This window comes from Pelodiscus sinensis, chromosome 1 (genome assembly GCF_052426305.1).
Source record: "Pelodiscus sinensis isolate ZL-2025 chromosome 1, ASM5242630v1, whole genome shotgun sequence".
NCBI lineage: Eukaryota > Metazoa > Chordata > Testudines > Trionychidae > Pelodiscus > Pelodiscus sinensis.
Genome location: NC_143052.1, coordinates 17,222,124 through 17,244,509, shown reverse-complemented (window position 1 = coordinate 17,244,509; position 22,386 = coordinate 17,222,124). Strand labels below are relative to the sequence as shown.

Below are 22,386 nucleotides of genomic sequence, written 5' to 3'. Positions count from 1 at the left end.
AGTTTGGGAACACCTGCTTCAGAACAAATTCTCCCTGGTATGGAATGCCAGTGGCAGCTGACAGATCTATATACAGTTCAAGAATTAACTCCAGGGATATACCTATATACACAAGCAATAGTTTATATGCAGTAACACAGATTATGAATACAAAGAATTATCTAGAGACCACTTGCATCAATCTATTGAAGGTATTTCTACTACATAAGCCTAGGCACAAAGGTATGTAAGGGAATGTTTTTCCTGCCATGCCTATTCATGAGTATTTTAGATTAAGAAAATACTTTCACTGTCCACTAAAAACAATGGGTCATATTCTGCTATCAATTACACTGATGTAATTCTGGAGTAGTTCTACTGATGCTACTGGAATTTCTTCAGATTTACAGCAGTATAAACAGAATTTGTTCCTAGGTCTCTCGCTTGGCCTGGCACCAACTGCTCAATGTTATAATCCTATCAACTTTCCCAAACCAAGCAAAGGTTGTTGTAGTTTGCAGTACAGAAGTCTCAGGTAAAAGGTACTGTTATGTATTATTACATATCACTTCTCACGGCCTCACTCCAACAACCTGTACTGCCAGGACCACCTCCTCTGCTGATTCACCCTTTAAGTAATTATGTACATCTAAGCTATGTGGCTGCAAAGCACCACCAGTTCCCTTTGGTACCATTTCGTGCTCACTTTGCATGGGTATAAAGGGCTATATCAGGAGAAAAGCAGCACAGAGTTAGTCACACAAGTTAGCTTCTTATTAAAAGATTTGTAGGGCTTATGGGCTGGAGGGCCAGCTGGAGATGAGAGCAAAAGAATTGGCAGCCCCAAAGAGTGGAGCTCCATGGCGAACTGGGCTGGGGCCTGACACCGCAGGCTCACTCCCACCCCTCAAGAGGAGCTGGGGAGGGGGGGAACCCAGCAGATGAGGTACCATCCTCACTGCCATGGGCACCTACATTGAGCCCTCCAGAGCTATTAGACCCCTTTCCTGAGCCCCCCACCGCTGCCCTGAATCCTGCACCCCACCTACCCTGCACCACCCATACAAGACCAGCCCCCTGCCCTGACTCCTCCCCGTACTCAACCTCCTTGCTTTGACTCCTGCATCCCCCCATCCCCCCCCCACACACACAGTCAGCTCCCTGCCCTGATGGACCCAAGCAATGCAAGGTAAGTCTTCTAGTAATTAATATTGGACGTGTCATCCGTGATGAGACTGAATGCTGTCAGGCCTGTGATCTCCTTGAAAAGTAGTTTAATCTAGGAGGGAATGTCCTTCGTATTATAAACGAAGGAGGAGTAATGGTAGTTCGAACTAGGAAGCCTAGTTCGAACTACCTAGTTCGTGCCGCGTATAGCCGCGCGGCACGGGGTTTGAACCAGCCGGGATTTAAAAATGGCGGCGCCCAGCTTATGCAAATGAAGCCCGGGACATTCAAATCCCGGGCTTCATTTGCAATTGCGGTATGCCTACATTACCCTCCTATTTCCAAATAGGAGGGTAGTGTAGACATACCCTCATATCCTGGGACCAACAGAGCTACAACATCACTACATCCAACACTTAAATATTCTATGTAACAGCATCCTTTTGGGGATGCCTCAGATAACAATATATATTAGGGTGAAAAGGCAGACCTGCCAACAGGGACGAGGGAACAAGGCAACTGCTCTGGGGCCCGGTGATTCAAAAGGGCCCAAGACTTCTAGATGCCGCTGCTACTACAGAATCCAGGGCCCTTTAAATCACCACCAGAGCACCACATGGCACTTTCCGGTCAGCTTTAAGGGCTGGGGGGAGGGGCAGCATGGCATGCTCTGATTGGCACTGAGGACTGGCAGCCCCATCTCTTCATTCTGAACCTGCCCCATCTCACCTTGCACAGGGGCCCAGCATGGCTGTCTGCTCCCCTGTATGTAAGCACAGCTTTGAACCCCAGTTCAAGAAAGCATCCTTATTCAAGGTAACACATGAAATGTATATGCTTAAAGTTAAAACCACGCATTAGTGCCCTAGACAGAGATGGAATTAGGCATCTGCTTACTGCGCTTTTCTGAACCAGGGCCTTAAAAAGCAAATCCTTCTTTTTAGCTTCTGCAGCAAAGCTTCCTTAGAAAGCAGATAAAATCCTCCCACAGCAAAGACAGAGATCATGCAATTGTAACTGACACACCTAATGTGGTTCACTGTCCCATGTAGTGGCACTTAGACCCCTTACAGCAAGAGATAAGAACAGAAGAGCTCTACAGGCTAAACTGGGAGCCAGCTGGCTCTATAGCTCAAGCTGTAGCGGCTCCTACACTAAGCACTAAGCTCCAGAGATCCCAGGGTTGACTCTGCCCAGTGATGGTTACACAATGAACTAGTCCTGCAGCCCATGTTAATACACAAGAAGCCTCCTTGGAGTAAATAGAATGTCTTGGATTATTAAGTAAATCCCATGAAAGTAAGGTTTGGAGGATTGGGCCAATGAATTCTGTTGGCCTCATTCAACAATCAAAAGAGTGAGTCAGGGACCAAACCTATGTATTGAGTGTCTTCAGTGGGAGCTTCCTCAGTTCATCATTAGGTCCATTTTCTGATATCTTTACTCATGCTGAGTTGCACCTTACTGCATGAGCAGTGCCACTGATGTCAATGGAACAATGAATAGAGAAAGGAACCAGTAGTAAGTGAGTTAAGTGCTCAGCTCCAGAAAAGGTGGAATTAAAGGGCCTGTCTCTGCAGTACATTTTTAGTGAATAATCTCAAAATATCCAATTTCCTATAATGCAGGTGGCATGTTTTAAAATATGGACACCAAAAAGCATGCGTGTTTGTATTCATTTATGTCAGTGTATATGAACACACACGTTATCTCTAGAAGATACAGTAATTAAATGTGAGCCGTCAGTACATCTTAGCTACATAAGTGCCCCCAGCACTATTGCTAATGGTGCAGACACACTGCTTGTAGCCAAGATGTAAAATATTAGGGGAACAAAGCCAGCAAAGTCAAAGCCTAATGCTATAGAATCAAGAGAGGGAGCATGAATAGACAAGTGGCCTTTTCTCAGAGCTGTGCCAGTTTCATTGCTAGTGTTCATTCATGAAAGTGAACAAGGTAATCACTAGAGACCTGAGGAAGATATCTGTGTAGCTTGAAAGCTTGTTTCACACACCAAAGGTTGGACCAAAAAAAAAAAAAAAAAAAAAAAGATATGTCACCCACCTTGTCTCGCTAATATATTGGAACCAACACAGCAACATAGGCAAAAAGTAATCCTATTTATTTCAAGGTGCAGTAGTGAGAGTAGAAAACAAAATCAGCAAGCATCAAAAGGAAAAAAGGTGAAAAAGCTGATTGATTTCTTATGATTCACACATTCTCTCCAAAGGATTTGAACTCTGACTCTCTTAACTACTTGTGAAAAGCAGTTATTGTGGGTGAGCAATGACCATGAACTAAACATTTGCTAATGTAATATCTATTTACGTTAAGCTACATAAGGAACCATACCTTGTTATTTAATACCTTGTAATTTTGCTTCGTAGAGGGTAAAAATATGAGAAACTTAAAATTATAAAAAGCAATTTACTATTCTTTCAACCAACATTTGCACAATTTAAGAATAAATTCCAGATAAATCTCTGAGACTGGAAGAAACACAAATGTTCAGATTGCAAACAATTTGTCCACAGGAATATAAAACCAATGAAAATAAGATTTTTTTCCAGTGGAAATGGCATAAACTCAAATGCATGTGTCATAAAATGTTATGAGCCAAATATACAAAGAGTTGTATAATATACATTTTTATATTCTATACACATACAAATGCGATGTGAATTTACATTATTCCCCAAACTCCCACTGACTTCCATGAAAGCAGAATCAGATAGGACCCCGTACACTTGTAAGAGAGAGCCATTTCTCACCTGCTCTGGGGTTCCAATGCCCTGAGGATGGTGGCAGCCTCATAGAAACTCGGACTGCAATTTTGACGGATACTTTGCAAGCTGGAGACTCTGGGCATGTCTACACTAGGAAATTATTTCACAAAACTAAATTTGAAATAACTCCTGAAATAACAAAATCAAAATAGCGCGTCCCCACTATGGAAGAGCATTGAAATTAGTCCGAGGCAGGGTCTTTTATTGTGGATGCACTACCTCAAGTTAGAGCCCCAGGAAGCACTGGGGAGTAATTACTTTTAATGGCTCTAGGGAGTAGTTATTTTGAAATAGTTGGAACTATAAAGCCACTTGGCTCCCAGTGTAAGTTGTAGAGCTCCCTTGTTCTTATCTCTCACTATTAGTGGTTTAAGTGCCACTACATGGGACAGTGAACCACCCTAGGGCAACCTCTACACTGTTTGTTTGTTGAATTCTGAATCTGATTTCAGGTGACTGCAGTTTCAGTTTCAGCTGCTGTGGCAGTTGGGACTGAGTGCCTGACCCTTTGTTCCCTCAATTGCTCTCTTGATTGCATCTGGTCAGCCTTCCCTGTGTGATTCATGAGGGGGCAGGCCTGGCCTAGGCAAGCAGGCTTTAAAAGCCAGAGGCAGAGCAACCAGGGAGCGAAGCAGATAGGAGCTGCAGACAGGGGAATTTGAGAAGGTGTTTGACAGAGGGAGGCCTACGATGGTCAGGAAGACCCGCAACACCTGTGCCAGCACTGCTTCTGTCTCCTCCACTGGCGCCTGTAGCCAGACAGAGCACCTGAGCATGAATGCCTCTTCCCAGATCCTGGTGTGGTTTTGCAGGGACTGTGGCCTGCAATTCCCACTTATTATCCAGGCTAGGGAGATCATCCAATGCGAAAGGTGCCTGCTGGTAGAATCTCTCAGGTAGCAGGTGGGAGAGCTACAGGAGGAGGTGGCTAGGTTGAGGAGCACCTGCATCCATGAGGAATTCCTGGACCGTGTTCATGAAGAGATAGCTGAGGTAGCTGTCCCAGTACACAGGACTGTGGACACACCACTGGTGGAGGGGGAGACGGTTCAGGGTGGACAATGGCAGCTGGTTACTTCTGGCAGCAGGCACTGCTCCACCCCTGGTCCGAACCATCCTGCCATGGTACTAGAAAACCGTTATGCTCTTCTTTATACAGGAGATAAGCAATCACCCCCTACACCAGAGGAGGAGAAGTCCCGTATCCTCAAGGCTGGGAGGTCTGCTGCCACCACTGCAAATAGGAAACGTAGGGTAGTGGTGGTCGGAGACTCTCTTGAGGGGAACGGAGGCGCCCATATGTCGCCCTGACATTTCATCTAGTGAGGTATGCTGCCTGCCAGGAGCCTGTATCCGAGATGTTATGGAGGCATTGTCGAGGATTATCCGGCCCTCTGACTACTACCCCATGCTACTCATCCATGTGGGCACTTATGATACTGTGAGGTGTGACACTGAGTGGATCAAGAGTGATTAGAGGGCTCTGGGAGTACGGGTGAAGGAGTTTGGAGCACAGATGGTATTCTCTTTGATCCTTCCTGTCAAAGGTAGGGGCCCAGGAAGAGACAGGTGCATCCTGGAGGTGAATGCCTGGCTGCGAAGATGGTGTCACCAGGAGGGTTTTGGCTTCCTCGACCATGGGATGCTATTCCAGGAAGGACTGCTAAGCAGGGATGGCGTCCACCTTTCAAGTTGGGGGAAGACCCTATTTGGACACAGAATGGCGAACCTAGTGAGGAGGGCTTTAAACTAAGTTCGACGGGGACAGGTGAACAAAGCCCACAGGTAAGTGGAGAACATGGGAACCTGGGAGATGGGTCGGAAATGGGAGGGAGCATGGGCTACACTGGCAGAGAGAAAGGAGGGTCAGGGCAAAACTGGGAGGCAAGGTCAAATCAGGATCTTAGATGCCTATATACAAATGCAAGAAGTATGGGAAATAAGCAAGAAGAACTGGAAGTGCTAATAAATAAGTACAATTATGACATTGTTGGCATCACAGAAACTTGGTGGGATAATACACAATTGAAATGTTTGTATAGAAGGGTACAGCTTGCTCAGGAAGGATAGACAGGGGAAAAAAGGGAGGAGGTGCTGCCTCATACATTAAAAATGAACACACTTGGAGTGAGGTAGAGATGTACATAGGAGACATAAGTGTTGAAAGTCATATAAAAAATGGAAAGTAGGACAAATTACAAAGGATGAATATAGGCAAACAGCACAGGAATGCAGGGGCAAGATTAGAAAGGCAAAGGCACAGAATGAGCTCAAACTAGGTACGGGAATAAAGGGAAACAAGACGACTTTTTATAAATACATTAGAAGCAAGAGAAAGACCAAGGAGAGGGTAGGCCCACTGGTCAGTGAGGAGGGAGAAACAGTAACAGGAAACTTGGAAATGGAAGAGATGCTCAATGACTACTTCACTGAGAAGTCTGAAGGAACGTCTAACATACCGAATGCTAGTGGGAAGAGGGTAGTTTTAGAAGGTAAAATAAAAAAAGAACAAGTTAAAAGTCACCAGGGCCTGATGAAATGCATCCTAGAATACTCAAGGAGCTGATAGAGAAGGTATCTGAGCCTTTAGCTATCATCTTTGGAAAATCATGGGAGACAGGAGAGATTCCAGAGGACTGGAAAAGGACAAATATAGTGCCCATCTCTAAAATGGGAAATAAGAACAACCCAGGAAACTACAGACCAGTTAGTTTGACTTCTGTGCCAGGGAAGATAATGGAGCAAGTAATTAAGGAAATTATCCGTAAACACTTGGAAAGTGGCAAGGTGATAGGGAACAGCCAGCATGGATTTGTAAAGTACAAATCATGTCAAACCAATCTGATAGCTTTCTTTACTAGGATAACGAGTCTTGTGGATAAGGGAGAAGTGGTGGATGTGGTATACCTAGAATTTAGTAAGGCGTTTGATACAGTGTCGCATGATATTCTTATCAATAAACTAGGTAAATACAACTTAGATGGGGCTACTATAAGGTGGGTGCATAACTGGCTGTATAAGCATACTCAGAGAATAGTTATTAATGGTTCACAATCCTGCTGGAAAGGCATAACAAGTGGGGTTCCGCAGGGGTCTGTTTTGGGACTGGCTCTGTTCAATATCTTCATCAACGATTTAGATATTGGTATAGAAAGTACGCTTATAAAGTTTGCAGATGATACCAAGCTGGGAGGGGTTGTGACTAATCTGGAGGATAGGGTCATAATTCAAAATTACCTGGACAAATTGGAGCAACGGTCTGAGGTAAATAGGATGAAGTTTAATAAAGACAAATGCAAAGTGCTCCACTTAGGAAGGAACAATCAGTTTTCATACATACAGAATGGGAAGCGACTGTCTGGGAAGGAGTACGGCAGAAAGGGATCTAGGGGTTATAGTGGACCACAAGTTGAATATGAGTCAGCAGTGTGATGCTATTGCAAAGAAAGCAAACATGATTCTGGGATGCATTAACAGGTGTGTTGTGAGCAAGACACAAGAAGTCATTCTTCCGCTCTACTCTGCGCTCGATAGGCCTCAGTTGGAATATTGTGTCCAGTTCTGGGAACCGCATTTCAAGAAAGATGTGGAGAAATTGAAGAGGGTCCAGAGAAGAACAACGAGAATGATTAAAGGACTAGAGAACATGACCTATGAGGGAAGACTGAAGGAATTGGGTTTGTTTAGCTTAGAAAAAGAGAAGACTGAGGGGGGACATGATAGCAGCTTTCAGATATCTAAAAGGGTGTCATAAGGAGGAGGGAGAAAACTTGTTCATCTTGGCCTCTGAGGATACAACAAGAAGCAATGGTCTTAAACTGCAGCAAGGGAGGTTTAAGTTGGACATTAGGAAAAAGTTCCTAACTGTCAGAGTAGTCAAACACGGGAATAAATTGCCCAGGGAGGTTGTGGAATCTCCATCTCTGGAGATATTTAAGAGTAGGTTAGATAAATGTCTATCAGAGATGGCCTAGACAGTATTTGGTCCTGCCATGAGGGCAGGGGACTAGACTCGATGACCTCTTGAGATCCCTTCCAGTCCTAGTATGCTATGATTCTATCTCTCTTGCGCAAAAATGGCCCCTAATTAATTATGCAAATGAAGTGCAACAATATGTTAATCCACGCTTCATTTACATCGGCTTTTGCGCAAGAGGGACGCAGTGTAGATTTAGCCTAGGTGTGTGGGTTACAGGAGCAGAGAGATTATTTCATCTCTATATCTGGCACTGATGTGATCACTCCTAGAATACTGTGTCCAATTCTGGTGCCCGCAATTTAAGGAGGATGTTGATAAATTAGAGACACATCAGAGAAGAGCCAAGAATATGATTTGTGCACTAAAAACATTGTCTTATAGGCTGTGGCTACACTGCTTTTTTGCAGAATGCTCATATTTGCATATCTTCTTCTGATTCTTTCTGTAGAAGAGGTTTTGCCACTATTTGGCCCCATGTAGATGGGGCCAAATGTCAGAAAAAAAACCCTCTTTTGCAAGACCCCTTATTCCTCGTAAATTGAGTTTTACAGGATCTTGCAAAAGAGGGTTTTTTTCCGACATTTGTCCCCCTCTATACAGGACTAAATAGCAGCAAAACCTCTTCCACAAAAAGAATCAGAAAAAGACACGCAAATGCGAGTGCAATTTGCATATCTTCTTCCGGGAAAAAAATGGCAGTGTAACCGTAGCCACAGTGATAGACTCAAGGAGCTCAATCTGTTTTGCTTAAAGAGAAAGTTAATGGATTAATTATAGTTTATAAGTATCTACATGGGAAACAAATATTTAATAATGGGGTTTTCACTCTATCAGAAAAAGGCATAACATGACCAATGGCTGGGAGTTGAAGTTAGACATATTCAGACTGAAAATAAGACATACATTTTGAACAGGGAGTAATTAACCAATAGAACGATTTGCCCAGGGTTGTGATGGATTCTCCATTGCTCACCATTTTAAAATCGAGATTGGGTGTTTTTCTAAAAGATCTGCTCTAGGAATTATTTTGGGGGAGACTACAGGAAGTCAGACCAGGTGATCACAAAAGTCACTTCACCTTTGGAATTTATAAACAAGTTTCTACCCCCAAAAGCAGAGCTGATTAAAAATCAAAGTTGTCCCTGCCATTTATTCGCCTTCAAGAGTTATAAAATCCCCAACCACTAAAATGGTCATTTATCTGAACTATTGTCTATAATACACTGTAATTGGCAGGGCACTGTATCTCTTCTCCAATGGTTGCCAGCATGTAGACTGCACACGTCAGAATAAGTTCTTCAAATAAAAACAGAGCAAAGGCACGACAGATAGGGTTGCCTGGCATATGGTTTTTGACTGGAACTCCAAGTCAAAGAGGAACCTTAGCAACTCCAGTCTGATTGACCTGCTAAAAGTCTGGCTGGCCACAGCAAGGCAGGCAGACTCAATGCCTAGCTCAGCGTGGCTCCAAGGAAGTGGCCAAAATGACCCACCAGATCCTAAGTAGAGGGGTGGCCAGAGGCCAGAGTTCCGTGCACTGCCCCCCATCCACAGGCGTCACCCCGAGCCCTGGCTCTGCAGCTCCCATTGGTTGGGAACTGCAGCCAATGAGAGTTACAGAAGCAGCACCTGTGGGCTGGTGTGCTGAGCCCCCTGGCCACCCTTCCATCTTGGAGCTGAAGGTACATGCTGTCATTTCCCGGGAGTGCAGTGGACTTCCTCTGTCCTTAAGAAATGTTGGGGCCACTTGAGCTCAACACCCTCTAGAGCCTGCACCCAGAACCCTCTCCCACACCCTAAATGCCTATCCCATCTCAGAATCCCCTCCCTGAACCTAAATACCCTCCTGGAGCCCCAAGGGGTCTTGGAGAAGGGGCAGGGCAGGGGCAGAGCTTTGCGGAAGGGGGCAAGACAAGGGTGTTCAGTTTTCTGCAATTAGAAAATTGGAAATCCCAACAACAAATCAGGCCAAATTTTGCCCTCTGATCACAATTCAATACATTTCTTGAGCATGTGCCTAATTTTAAAGTGGGGGTGAAGACCCATTGAATTAAAGGGAGCAAGACACATGCTCAAATAACTGTCTGAGGTTGTGAGCACAGAATATGGGCCAGTGAGCCTATCAACAATGTCAGTGGACTGCATTTGATCAAATTCTTCTTTGGCATTAGAGCTACAATATTTTTTACTATTGTCTAACTACAGACAGTTGCACAATTAACATTGTTTGTGCACCACATTTTTTTTAAACAGAAAAAAAAACAGTTCACAGTCAGTGGCCTTTGCATGCTAGCTGTGACAAGTGACTTCACGATGCTTTGCCTTCCTCAATAAAATGAAATCCGCTGCTTTTGACGGGGTCACATTTTGCCATGCTTACTTAGGCTGAACAGAAGCTAATGCTGCATCCAGCTCCACTGAGGTCAATGGAACTACTCTTGCAATAAAAAAGAACAACCTTCTGCAATGTAGGGTAGCAGAACAGGGGCTTGTTGCTTTACAGGGTGAAAGGTTCAATGTTAAAGTGAATGAAGTGTCCTATTGTGAACCCTGTCTTCCCTCACTGGGGAGCAGCTATTCACACAAGTATGTCTCTGGAACTACACACGTCACTTACAGCTTACTGGGGGAGTAACGAGTTAAAGTCTAGTTCCAGCATTCACATGATGAGGATGATGTGAGCCATATAAGATTAATGGGTAGATGCTCTACACTCAGAATTAATTCATTTTATAAAAACTTATGACATGAAGTTGCAGTGGGCAAAAGGTCCGATTGTGCTCCCACTGAAATAAACTGCAAAGCCCTCATTAATTTCCTCTCCACCCCTCTCTCTCTCTGCTATTTATTTGTCCCCTGACCCCTTATCTCCATTCATCTGAGTAAGTGGGCTATGCCCACACACTCATGATACCATCTACATTTTTGTTAGTCTTTAAGGTGCTGCTAGACTATTTGTTGTTTGCCAATCTAAAGGGGCCTGTGGACAGCCAATCAGGGCCAAGCCAGGCTCTATAAGGTGGCTGCAGAGCAAACAGGAGGTCTGTCTTGCTCTGACCAGCAAGTGCAAAGGACTAGCTCCCCGTAAAAGGAGCAGCACCTTGGACAGAGCAGTGCGGGTGGGCTCAGCTCTAGGCAAACTGCCAGACTGTTGCTTTGATACAGGGAGGAGGTAAGTGCAAGGGCTACAAGGAAGTGGTCTAGAGAATACTGGCAATAGAAGGGAGTGAAGGAGGGCAGTAGATGGGACCCACAGTAGTGGGCGGGTCTGGATCCTCCCCCCCCCCCGCACTACACTTGCCATGGAGGAACCTGGCTGAAACAAACTGCAATTTGCCCCTGAAGCGAGGGGCTAGATTTTGCTGCTGTACTGGACCATAGAGGCTGCAGATGGACTGCTAATTCCCCCAGAAGGAGGCAGAATGCGGTTGGGAGAAGACTCTGCAGAGTCAGAATATTATCTAAGTATAATGAAATGTTAGGATAATTTAAAAGTCAGGAGCCAAAAATAAACAGAGCACACTTCTTATCAAAAAGGAGAAATAGAATGATTCAAGCAATATGCAGAGAACTAATGGATTTTTACTAAGGAAAGAGCTTTGCCTACAAGCCCTTACACATGCGTAGTCCTGGGAGGATAGTCATTATGCAATTTTAAAGCTGTAGTAGGAAGGTAGAGGGTCGGGTGTCTGGGGAACATTTCTTAGCAGTGAGGGCCAGGAGCCATTTTGTAGGGATAACATATTAATGTATTGAAAATGATTCCTCCAAATGGAAGTGACTCCCCATAATTTGTTCCCCACAACTTAGTGTTTAGATTTATTATTAATTCTTATTATTATTATTTGTTAAGATTGTTAAATGTTTAGATTTTTTTATTATTGCCCCTTTAGAATATAATGTATTAGGTCATGTAACTTAGAACTGTTAAGAATATAATCCTATGTAGCCAGAAACAGCCCCCCCCCCCCGTGCTCCAGGGCATGCTCAAGCTTGTGCAAGGGGCTGCTTGAAATTGACATTGCAGAGATACATTGTAACAATGCATTGTCAAGCCACTAACTCTGCTATGAGAGCCAAGCCCTGTAATTGACTAAGGGCATTGTTACTTAATTGAGGCCTGTTCTCTTTAAAACATTGTAACTTTATTCAGCACTCAGAGAATGTTTTAAGCAATACCAACTAGAAACTTTCTGTAACTACAACTTTTATTATTATACAAAATACTGTATGGGAGAGTGCTTGGACAATGTATGAATGGTTCTGAGAGGTGCCAGCCTGAGAATACAGCAACAAAGGGCTGAAGAAGGCGTCAGGTGCCAGTGCAACCAAAAGGTGTCAAGTGGAGAAAACCAAGTACTGGAGGTCCACCCGATGAGATCACTGACGAGCACCTGGCAGCCACCCTGGAGACATCAGCATGATGCAGCAATTTCCATAGACTGGCATGGGAAGAAATTCCTATAAGAACTGGACTAAAAAACTATGGAATCAGAGTCCAAGGTTCTGCTGCCAGCCCACCAGGAGCTTCAGATGTGCATCTGATCAGGACTTCGCTCCCCACTACCATCACTTGTGTACAGAATACCTGGCCAGTATTCTGTCACAAGCAACTTCCAGGCTGGTAACTATACACAGAACTTGAATGAATGGATGTATGAATGAATGGTTTTTATATATTATATATATATATATATATATATATATATATATATATATATATATATAAATAAAAGTGTATAAGGGTTAAGTAGTGTTAGGAATAAGTAGTTAAACAACGTTGTTTGCTTCTATCTTTTCTTTATTTTTTTTTATTATCTTTACAATAAATGTGGCTTTTTGCCTTATCCCCCCTCATAAGATCCTGCTTGCTTTTATTTGGTACAACAATTTGTGGACAATCTAGCATAACAGTCGAAGCTCAGAGAAGAGAATCAGGTCACGAGTCCCATGAAGGGTGAAACCAAAGTCAGAAGTCACACCAGGAATCAAAGCCGCAGTCAATAACTAGGGTTAGCATGAAGAAACAGAAACATGGAGCAATGTGAGAAGGACCAAGTAGCACGAACCAGGCAACAATATAGGCACTTGGCCTTAGGGGTTCGGTCAGCAGCAGGCCTAGTCAATATTTGCTGAGACAAGTGGTGTGATAGGAACCGGATGCTTAATATTAGGAGATAGAATTGGCAGTAAGCTATTGATCAACTGATCCCTCTGAGGCAGCGGGCGTTGTCTCTGTTTGCAGGGTACAGCTGCAGTTTCCCTGGCTGGCATTGCAGTCCGGTGGCACAAACAGTAAGGCTCCTGATTTACAACCCTTCCTGGGCCTGTATTTGAGACCTGTGGTCTGTGACAGTTCCTTGGGGCCAGGCTTTTCAAGGCAATCCTTGTGGAAGGCCCATGGTTTTGCAGGGACATGAACAGGCTGGACTGGCTCCCAGGAATATTCTTTGGGCCCATAATCTTCCCAGTCAATCCAATAATGCCATGCTCCTCTGCATATGTGGGAATCCACAGCTTCATGGGTGATTAATCAGCTCCGCCCAGCCAGTCAGCTCCATGTACGGAGCCCTGAGACTCTGACTGGGGGGGCTGATTAATCACCTGTGAGGCTGTGCTGCCACGCAGCGTAGAGGGAACACTGATCCAGGATATTCTGAGCTATGGACACCTCGTGGTCCTGAATTTGAGCCGGGATGATAGAGGAGCACACACTGAGTAGTGTCAGCACTGCTGCAGAACTTAGAACCAATGAAGTCAATAACACTGATACATAACAGTAACCTGTTTCCAAGAATATAAAACACAGCTGGCTCAGTCACCTATTGGGGGTCTCAAAATACAGCCCATAACTGCCACACAATGGGAGGTGAGTTCTCCAAAGCTGAATGTCACCTGCAGTAATTGTAACATAGTCCCACAGGCCTTGCAATATGACGCAGTAGAAGGGATATGGAAGGGCCTCCGCAAAAAAGGAGCCCAAATGTCAATATGCCGGCCCAGCACACGACAGGATCTAAAATAATAGGTGGAATCATGCTAATGTTACCCCATTTTCATTTCTACTTTCTGTTGTTGAGCCAAAAACCTCATTGCTACAATTACAGCTGCAGCTTCCGCTTGCTCGGAGTTGAAATGAAAACTTTTCCAGAAAAGATGGCAGTCTGGAGCCTGAGTGAGTGCAAACAAGTAGTTGCTATTTCAGCACCCTAGCAGGAGGAGTGCAGAAAGTGGTCACACATGCTCAAAAGCTGTGCTGAAGCTGTGTGTTCAGTAAGGGCTGACCTTCCTGTGTGTACACATGCAGCCCTTTAGTTAGAACCTTGAACTTGCTCCTGATTGACCAGGAGCTTTCATCAGGGTACAAAACTGGCAGTCATTTGAGCACCAATCAGATCCAACCTTCCCCTTCAGAGAGAAGATAGGGCTGCCAAGATAACCAGACTGAATCTGCAGATTGGATCTCATTACAGTTGCCCATAATTGTATAAAACTCAGTGGGACTGAGAAAACACCATCCAGGAGGAATTGCAGACTGCAGACCAAATGTCTTTGTTAACTGCATGAGATCACTGAATCAAAGACACCTCAGCAATCTAACAGCTACGTAATTGACATTTTTTTCTTTCTTAATCAAAGTAGTATCTATGCTCAATATTGTGGGTACTGAAATATTTGGTTATGTGATACCACTAAATGTTCTGAATCTAGTTTTAAAAATAATACCTATGGTGAGCCTTTGTGAAAACAGAATAGCTGATTGTCAGAAATTCCAATCCCCAGGGCTTATGTTGTGTATTATAGAGTCCATTTTAAAGGAAAATAAAAAAAATCTCTAGCTAGTGATGTTGGTTTAGCTAGGCTGCGTTTTAACTGCTGTACTGTAACATTTTTTCTTTTGAATGTTATTTAGTAAAAAGACTTTTGAAAAGGCTGAAAGAGAGAGAATGTTTGTGTGTAAATGCATTATATGGTAAGGTTTTCCTACGAAGAAAAAGAATGTGAATTCTATTATAATAGCCACTTCTAGCATGTGAACAGTTCTTATAGAAAATCTAGCAATAGATTTCTTCTACGTGTTGAATTCTAGGTATGTGCAAACAATTTAAGTCAGAGAAAGGAGTACTGAGACACAGAACTGGTGAGCAAATTGACTTACCGCCCCCTTTATTTAGGTTGCACTAACTTTGCAGAATAACCAAAAAGACACCGCATAATGAGTTTCTTAAAGCCTGGACAAAAAAAATACTACAGGTGGGATGATCCTGGTCTGGCACTCTCAGGACCTGAGCAGTCCCAAATGACTGCGTTCCTGGGTGCTGACCCCACTGCCTCTGGCCCAGCTGGGGCTACATACCCAGTCCCAGCTGACAGGGTTGCACTCCTGACCGTGCTAGCCCCGCTGCATGCAGCGGGGCAGGGCTGAGCTCCCAGTCACCAGCCTCAGCCTGCCCCACGCTCTTCACCACTATGAGCCCAGCCCCTAAACCTGGCCAGCCAGGACTCTCTGGTCCAGCAATATCTGTGGTCCTTCCAGACCACAGATTTTGCCAGACCAGAGAGTCCCAGATTTTAGAGGTTCACCCTCTATGAGTAGGAGAAAGAACATTGCTAGACCTGTGTGAGAGAAGATTCACCCCATCTGAAAGCCATTTATTATTTTTTCTATGTGTTGAAGTTCTACTTACAGACTCATAGAAACATAAGGCTGGCTTCAAGGGACCTCAAAACATCATGTAGTCCACCCCTTATGCTCAGACAGGACCAAATAAATCTAGACCTTTCCTGACTTTCACTGACAGAAATTCCACAACCTGTCCTGGAAGCTTATTCCAGAGCTTAACTAGCCTTATCCTTAAAGGATGTGAGTCTCAGAGATGCCAAATCTAACAAGTCTTTGGCCATCAGAATGCAGTCAGAAGTTTATCAAAGTTAAATCAGGAGACCTAGTACAAAGACAACCAAATGAACCCAAACATTGGACAATACCAGCGGTTCTCACTGAATCGAGTAGCATCCTATGAACCTGTAAATCTGAAACTGATTGAAGTACTTGACAGAGAGGGAAAAAAGGCAAAAAATAGAGGCACATCAAGCTGGTTCCCAACATGGTTCAGTTGCCATATGATCCTAGCAGCAATGACCCAGGAGGGAGATAATTCTTTGGGAAAAATTCCTAAATGTGTTAAACAGGAGCCCATGTAGAAGCATGAGCTACAGAGCTGTGACTGCACAAGTGCTGCTATGACAGATTCATATCGTCTCTAGATCACGCACATTTGTGTTACACTCAGTAAAAGACAGTCCCCAACCTACAGTCTAAACCGGGGGTGGGGAACCTTTTTTAGGTTGGAGGCTGCTGACCCAGAGAAAAATCATTCAGGGGCCACACACAAGTGAGAAGCAAAAAAAATAAAAACAAACAAAAAAAAGAAACCCTCACTGACACGGTCCCCGACTGAGAAGGAGAAAGACACTCCCCCCATTCCCCTCACACACCAAAGCCTAGAAGGCCCAGGCTAGTAGATTTTGTGTGCTCCAGCCCCACAATGGGGCAGCGAGAGGCTGAAGAACCAGTGAGGGCTCCCCAATGTTGGGGGAAAGCCCTAAACCTCGGGGGACAGATCCAGGCGAGCAGGGGAGAGGGGTCGCATGCGGCCCCCAGGCCTTATGTCCCCCACCCTTAGTCTAAATAAACAAGACAAGGGTGAGAAGGGAAACAAATGAGAGGGTAAGCAAGTTATTCAAGGTTGCATAAGAAGTCAATGGGCAAAGCTAAGGGAAATAGCACCCATCTCCTGAATCCCACTCCAGTAGCCCGCACTGGTAATTAACCAGTGCCAATGGTTATTATCAGTACATTAACATTAAACAGGGAACAAATATGCATTACTAATAAAGATCTGCAAAATGAAAAGGACAAACTTACTGCATTCTTTTCCTTTCATGGGGTCAGGTAATCCAGAGCACTCCACCGATAGATTGGGGACAGCCACTCTCCACCTGGATCCACTGCTGTCGCATTCTGTGTATTCATAATGGTAATCTGTCTGCAAATAATTACAAAGAGTCTCAGTTTCCTTATAACAATTGCTCCTCCATTTCACCAGGATCATTAAACAAGAATCCAGTATTTAGCCATCTCTGTTATAAGCAAAAATATACCATGCATCATTCCCATCACACTGTTTTCATTTATTATTCCATATTGCATGTGCAAGTGTGGTAGGCTGTGTACAGAGCAAACAGAAAGATACTGGCTGGGATTCTCTAAAGCACATTAGAGATTTAGGAACACAACTCGCACTGAAATTGTGCTCCCAACTTGCTTAAATGCTTCTGAAAAAAAAAAAAAAATCACACTTATTTTCCTTGCCCTGAAGAACTTATAAGGAGATTTTTCAAAGCACACAAGTATGGGTGCAGGTCACAGTGAAAGTCAGTGACTTATGCTCCTAAACCCTTTAGGTACTTTTGAAAATTTTCCCTTTAAACTCTGAGGCATGACCCTGAGGGCCAGATTTCCAAAAGTGCTTAGTTCCTACCTAGGAACTTAAATGAGTGGCCATTTGTTGCTAATCTGCCTTTTTTTTTTTAATCTGGCCATCAGTATCAAAAGGGGAATGGCTACTGAGCACTTTTGGAAATCTGGCCCTTATATAGGTGACTAAATGGGAGCTGATCTCGAAAATCAGGCCTGAGGCCTCAGCTGTGTGTGCTGAGCACTTGAAAATCTGACCTCTGGACCCTTTGAAAACTCGGCCCAACAAATAACACAATAGGGTCAGGAAAGATCAGGTGACAGTAATAAGATCACAGGATCACTCTGTTTTGAAGTGGATGTAAGTGACAGATTTAAAATGAAATAACCAACAAAATAACTCACATCTTGTGGGCTATGATCAATGACAGTGAATCAGATTAATGAATGCATTGGAAGCGTACTTGTAGGAGGAATGGCACTTTAGTGCCCACAAATTCCAGCCCACACCAACCATCAACAACCCACGCTCGTCCATGCTGCTCTCATGATGATTCCTCCAGGCACGCTGGCAGCGCATGGGGAATCACCCCCACACCAATGCATTCCATGATTCTTCATGGCACTGGCTTTTCACATGGTGCAGGAGAAGAGGAAAGGGATGGAGTGGCTTCTTGTAGTTGCCAGGTTCTCAGGGCAGATCAGTGCTGCCACCGAGGTACATAAAATCAGTCACCAGATATACAAATTGTCACACCCACAAGAATTGCAACTTTCCTTCCTGGTTCATGCAAGAGGGGGAAAGCAGCACCGAGGTTTCATATTTCTGAATATCCTGAAATCTTGGATAATAATCCAATTGCATTTAACATGATTAAAGCTTAGTATTGTACACAAAGCTGAAAGATTTGCTTTAGCACAGATATCTTTAGGACTCAACGTGAGGTTTCAAACAAAACACCACAATGCATTAGAAACTACAGATTCACGAAAATGTTTGTCTTCTAAATTATACAGTAATGGAGAATAAGACACTATTATCTCCTGAGCTGCAAGAGACATAGCTTTATTGCAATCTCTAGACTATGAATATATTCAATTTTCAGTTTTCCCCTTCTCATTATATAATCTTCAAGAAAATGGGCCAGTCCTTAATCACCTCCTTATTGAAATCTTCCCATACAGCAATCAGAATATTTAAATAACTTAGAGGTAGTGGATTGAAACTATCTCACGGCTTATATCATACACGGAAAACTCACAGTCTATATTAGATACCTGAGACTGGAATAAGCAATGGAAGCGAACATTTCAACTCTATAATGGTGTCTCACTCACATCATCAGCTCTCATTTTTTGCTTCACAATAGCAAAATTATACAGAGCAAGTGTGGTGCCAGTCACCATATGTTGGTCTTGTAACAGGCAGAATAGTGATAGAAATGTAGCCGTGTTAGTCTGGGGTAGTTGAAGCAAAATGCAGGACAATGTAGCACTTTAAAGACTAACAAGATGGTTTATTAGATGATGAGCTTTCGTGGGCCAGACCCACTTGATTTGATCTGAGGAAGTGGGTCTGGCCCACGAAAGCTCATCATCTAATAAACCATCTTGTTAGTCTTTAAAGTGCTACATTGTCCTGCATTTTGTAACACGGAGTGAGACTCCAGCCCTAGTCATGGGTGGTGCAGGCTAGGGATGTGAAAAGTTAACTGGTTATCTTCACCCTTAACTAGTGAGGTTTATACTGCAGGCAGGTGCATTACAGCCATGGCAGGGGGAGAGGGCAGAGGGGGGGAAGGGCATTCCAGCCCTGCTACAGCAGGCAGAGGAGCAGCTCCAGCCTAGCTGGGCTGAAGCAGCCCCCAAGCCCACCCCTGTTTAGTTAACTGGTTAAACAAAGTTAAAATGGTTAACTCATTAAACAGGATTTTACATCACTAGTCCAGGCTCAGGAGGTTTAAAGACCACCTAGAGCCCAGCGAGCTGAGCTCCAAATTCAACAGGAGCACCCACCCAGCCAGCACCTTACCCAAGTGCGTGACCATGATGGATGCGTGACAATGATCCAATCTGTTCAGCAGTAGAATCTATGGAATCCAACCTAATCTGTCTTTCCTGTTCAGTTTCTAGCTAGATATTGCAGCATTTCACATTTACCTGTTTGCTTTTAACGCTTCTCACGTTTATAGTCTTTACATTTGGCCATGTGCCTATTTGTTTTACTCCATAGTCAGACACTTTGTTACTTTTCTGGGATAAACCTCCAGGACCTGAACTGGTCCCTCCTCCAATATAGCTGTCATTTCCATCCAATCTTTTTATTGCACAAAAAGTGGAACAACTGGCTTGATTGTCAGGTATTAAGATTGTGTTTTGTTATGAACATTTCTCCCAGCATCTACTGAAAACCCACTATAAATGGAAGACTCATTTTGGTTAGTTTCTTGGAAAAGCACCAACATGCAAGGTCAGCAGCATTACATTTCAATTGACAGAGTAATAGCAACTGGAGCAGCACAACTGAAAAATAGGCTGATTCACTCCAGTGTTCATTTATTTCACTCTATACTGAATTTTATTTTCTTCTCGACAGTTGTGTCTAGGGATGTTAAATTTTGATTAATCAGCTAATTGAGCAGTCGATGGAAATTCCATGGACTACTCGATTAGTCGATAAGAAGGAGGTGGGGGACAAGCTATCCCAGCTGCGTCTCTGCTTTTAAATGTAGTAAGAGCCACCTGCCTCCTCACAACCTCATCCTGTGAGCCCCCCTCAATTCCCCACTTCATCCCAGGGTGCTTTGCCAGACACCCCAAAATCCTGAAAAGTCAAGCAGTGAAGTGTCCCTGGCCTCTGTTTGCCAGATGCTGGGAATGGGCAAGAGGAGGTGGATCACTGCGGTTTTTGCGCCCTCTGTCCGGTAAAAAAATTCAGAATATACCAGACATGTGTAATGTCTGGTATTTTCTGTTTTTCCGGCTTGGCACTCAACGGAAGCCTGGTGGTGCCTCCTGTGGTTGTGTGCTGAAGCCAAGCGGTGTGGGGGTTTTTTTTTTTGTATGCCAGACACGTGTGATCTTTTTTTTTTCCCCCCCTCGACAAAAATTTTTATCCCACGTGTTCGGTATTTTTTTGGGAGAGCATTACCCCCACCACATGAATTTTGTTATGTGCACCTTCCATATTGGTGCACATAACAAAATTAATTCCACACATGCGTAGGAAAAATTGGAGGGAACACTGCTCAGAACCCTCACATTGAGAAAGCTACACTCTCTATTCTCAGGCTACTTTCCCATGTTACCTTCTGACCACATCGGGCAAGGAGCTCCCGTCTTACCTGCCACACTGTTGTTGTAACACAATACACTCCAACAATGTTTTTTTTTCTTCCCTCCCTTTGCTTAGTGTGTGAATTTGTGTTACCGGTTCCAGAAATAATTGGGCTAAGCTCAGCAAAAGTAAGTGCCCCCAATGCTATCCAAAGCTACTGTTTGCCAAAAGGGGCATCCATAATCTTTAGGGACCCATGAGCTATCTATATTTAAATGTTAAACAGGGATTAGCTGTGTACTAAAAAAGTCTCTTGGAGGAAAGAACAGTCAGAAAGGATTAGCAGAGGCTTTGACCCAGACACTCTAGTGATCCCTCCAGACTAACCATACCGAAAGGGAGAAAACGTTTTCATTCCTTTTGTGCACAAGGGGATGTTCACACTTAGCTAGAGCTGTCCACACAGTTAGGGCCTGATGCTGGAGCAGTTTCTCGCATGGAGTAGTTCTTGGGCACCTAAAAACAATCACTGAAGTCAATGGGATTACTTAAATGTATCAGTTCTACTCAGCTGAAGGAAGGCTCAATAATCTGCATCTTTGGGTATTTGTCTCTTTCCCTCACCACCCCTACCCCACGTAAATCTCTCCATCCCCTTCTGCTCTACTCCTCAAAGCTGGCTTCCAGATTTGAATCCAGCACTCTAGGCAATGCCAAAAGTAGCTGTTCTTACTCAGAACTTCTGGGGGAAAAAACAGCCCCACTTTTTATGTAGTGACCTAGCCCCACCGAACTGCAGCATCCATCACCCTTCTGGAGTACTGAGAGCCCTTTAGCATGGGTTAGCATTAAGCACACACTTAAGTACCATTGACTTGAAGATGAGACAGACTGTGGATAAGTACTCTGCTGACTCAGGACTTCTATTCAATACAACACATTAGTGTTTACAGATCAGAATGAGTAAGCAGCAGATACAGCTATTGCTCATACAGCCACATACTTCAAGTGTGCCAGGCAGCATCTTTGAGATCTTCCCGGTATTCACTCCCCCTGACATGACCACAGTGGTGCTGGAAGATTTTTCATAGTGGGGATACTGAAAGCTCCCTGTCCACCCTGGTCCCCTCTCCCCGCCCCACCAAGGCTGGGAGCAGGGCTCTAACTCTAGGAAGTGGGTAAAGGAGGGGAGCCCTCAGCTAGGGGCAGGCATAGGGCAGAGGCCAGCAGCTGGAACCCCATATTGCAGGTCCAAGAGCAAAGCCCTGGCCATAGAGCCAGGCACAGGCGCCAGCAGCTGGGAGAGTCCCAGAGCAGGGCCAGAAGGGGGTCAGGCCCGGCAAACAGGGGATGGGGCAGGGCATGGGACCAGGAGCCCAGACCCAAGTAAGATGAGGTGCTGAGGAGCAGAGTGTGGGTGGAGAGTTGGGAGCCGGGCATAAGCATGGTATATATCCCCAGCTTTTATGTGCTGAGCCATTGGCTGGGGAGCAGGGCCCTGGGCAAGAGACCCTACATAAAATCTGGGTGTACTGTCATTCCCCTACATCCTGCGCCTATGCATGCTGATAAATGTTTAGTCCAAACAGGCTAATGGGCACTAGGCTTTCCCTTGCAGAGAGAAAGGGTCACTCAAGGAGGCTTGAGCTGCTCTAGAAGTAGGCAGGAGGACAAAGACAGACTGTCTTTATCAGTATTTAGAAACAACTAGTTCACA

At 44.3% G+C, this 22,386-nt stretch overlaps 1 protein-coding gene across 1 annotated transcript in view; it reads right to left on the bottom strand.

Moving 5' to 3' along the window:
• Window positions 1-22,386, bottom strand: part of ELAPOR2 (endosome-lysosome associated apoptosis and autophagy regulator family member 2) — a 153,335-nt gene that overhangs the window by 73,152 nt on the left and 57,797 nt on the right. The window contains exon 2 of the mRNA XM_075926150.2: window positions 16,841-16,961. Within this exon, the coding sequence (XP_075782265.2) occupies window positions 16,841-16,961 (121 nt within the window). The remainder of the gene's footprint in view (window positions 1-16,840; window positions 16,962-22,386) is intronic.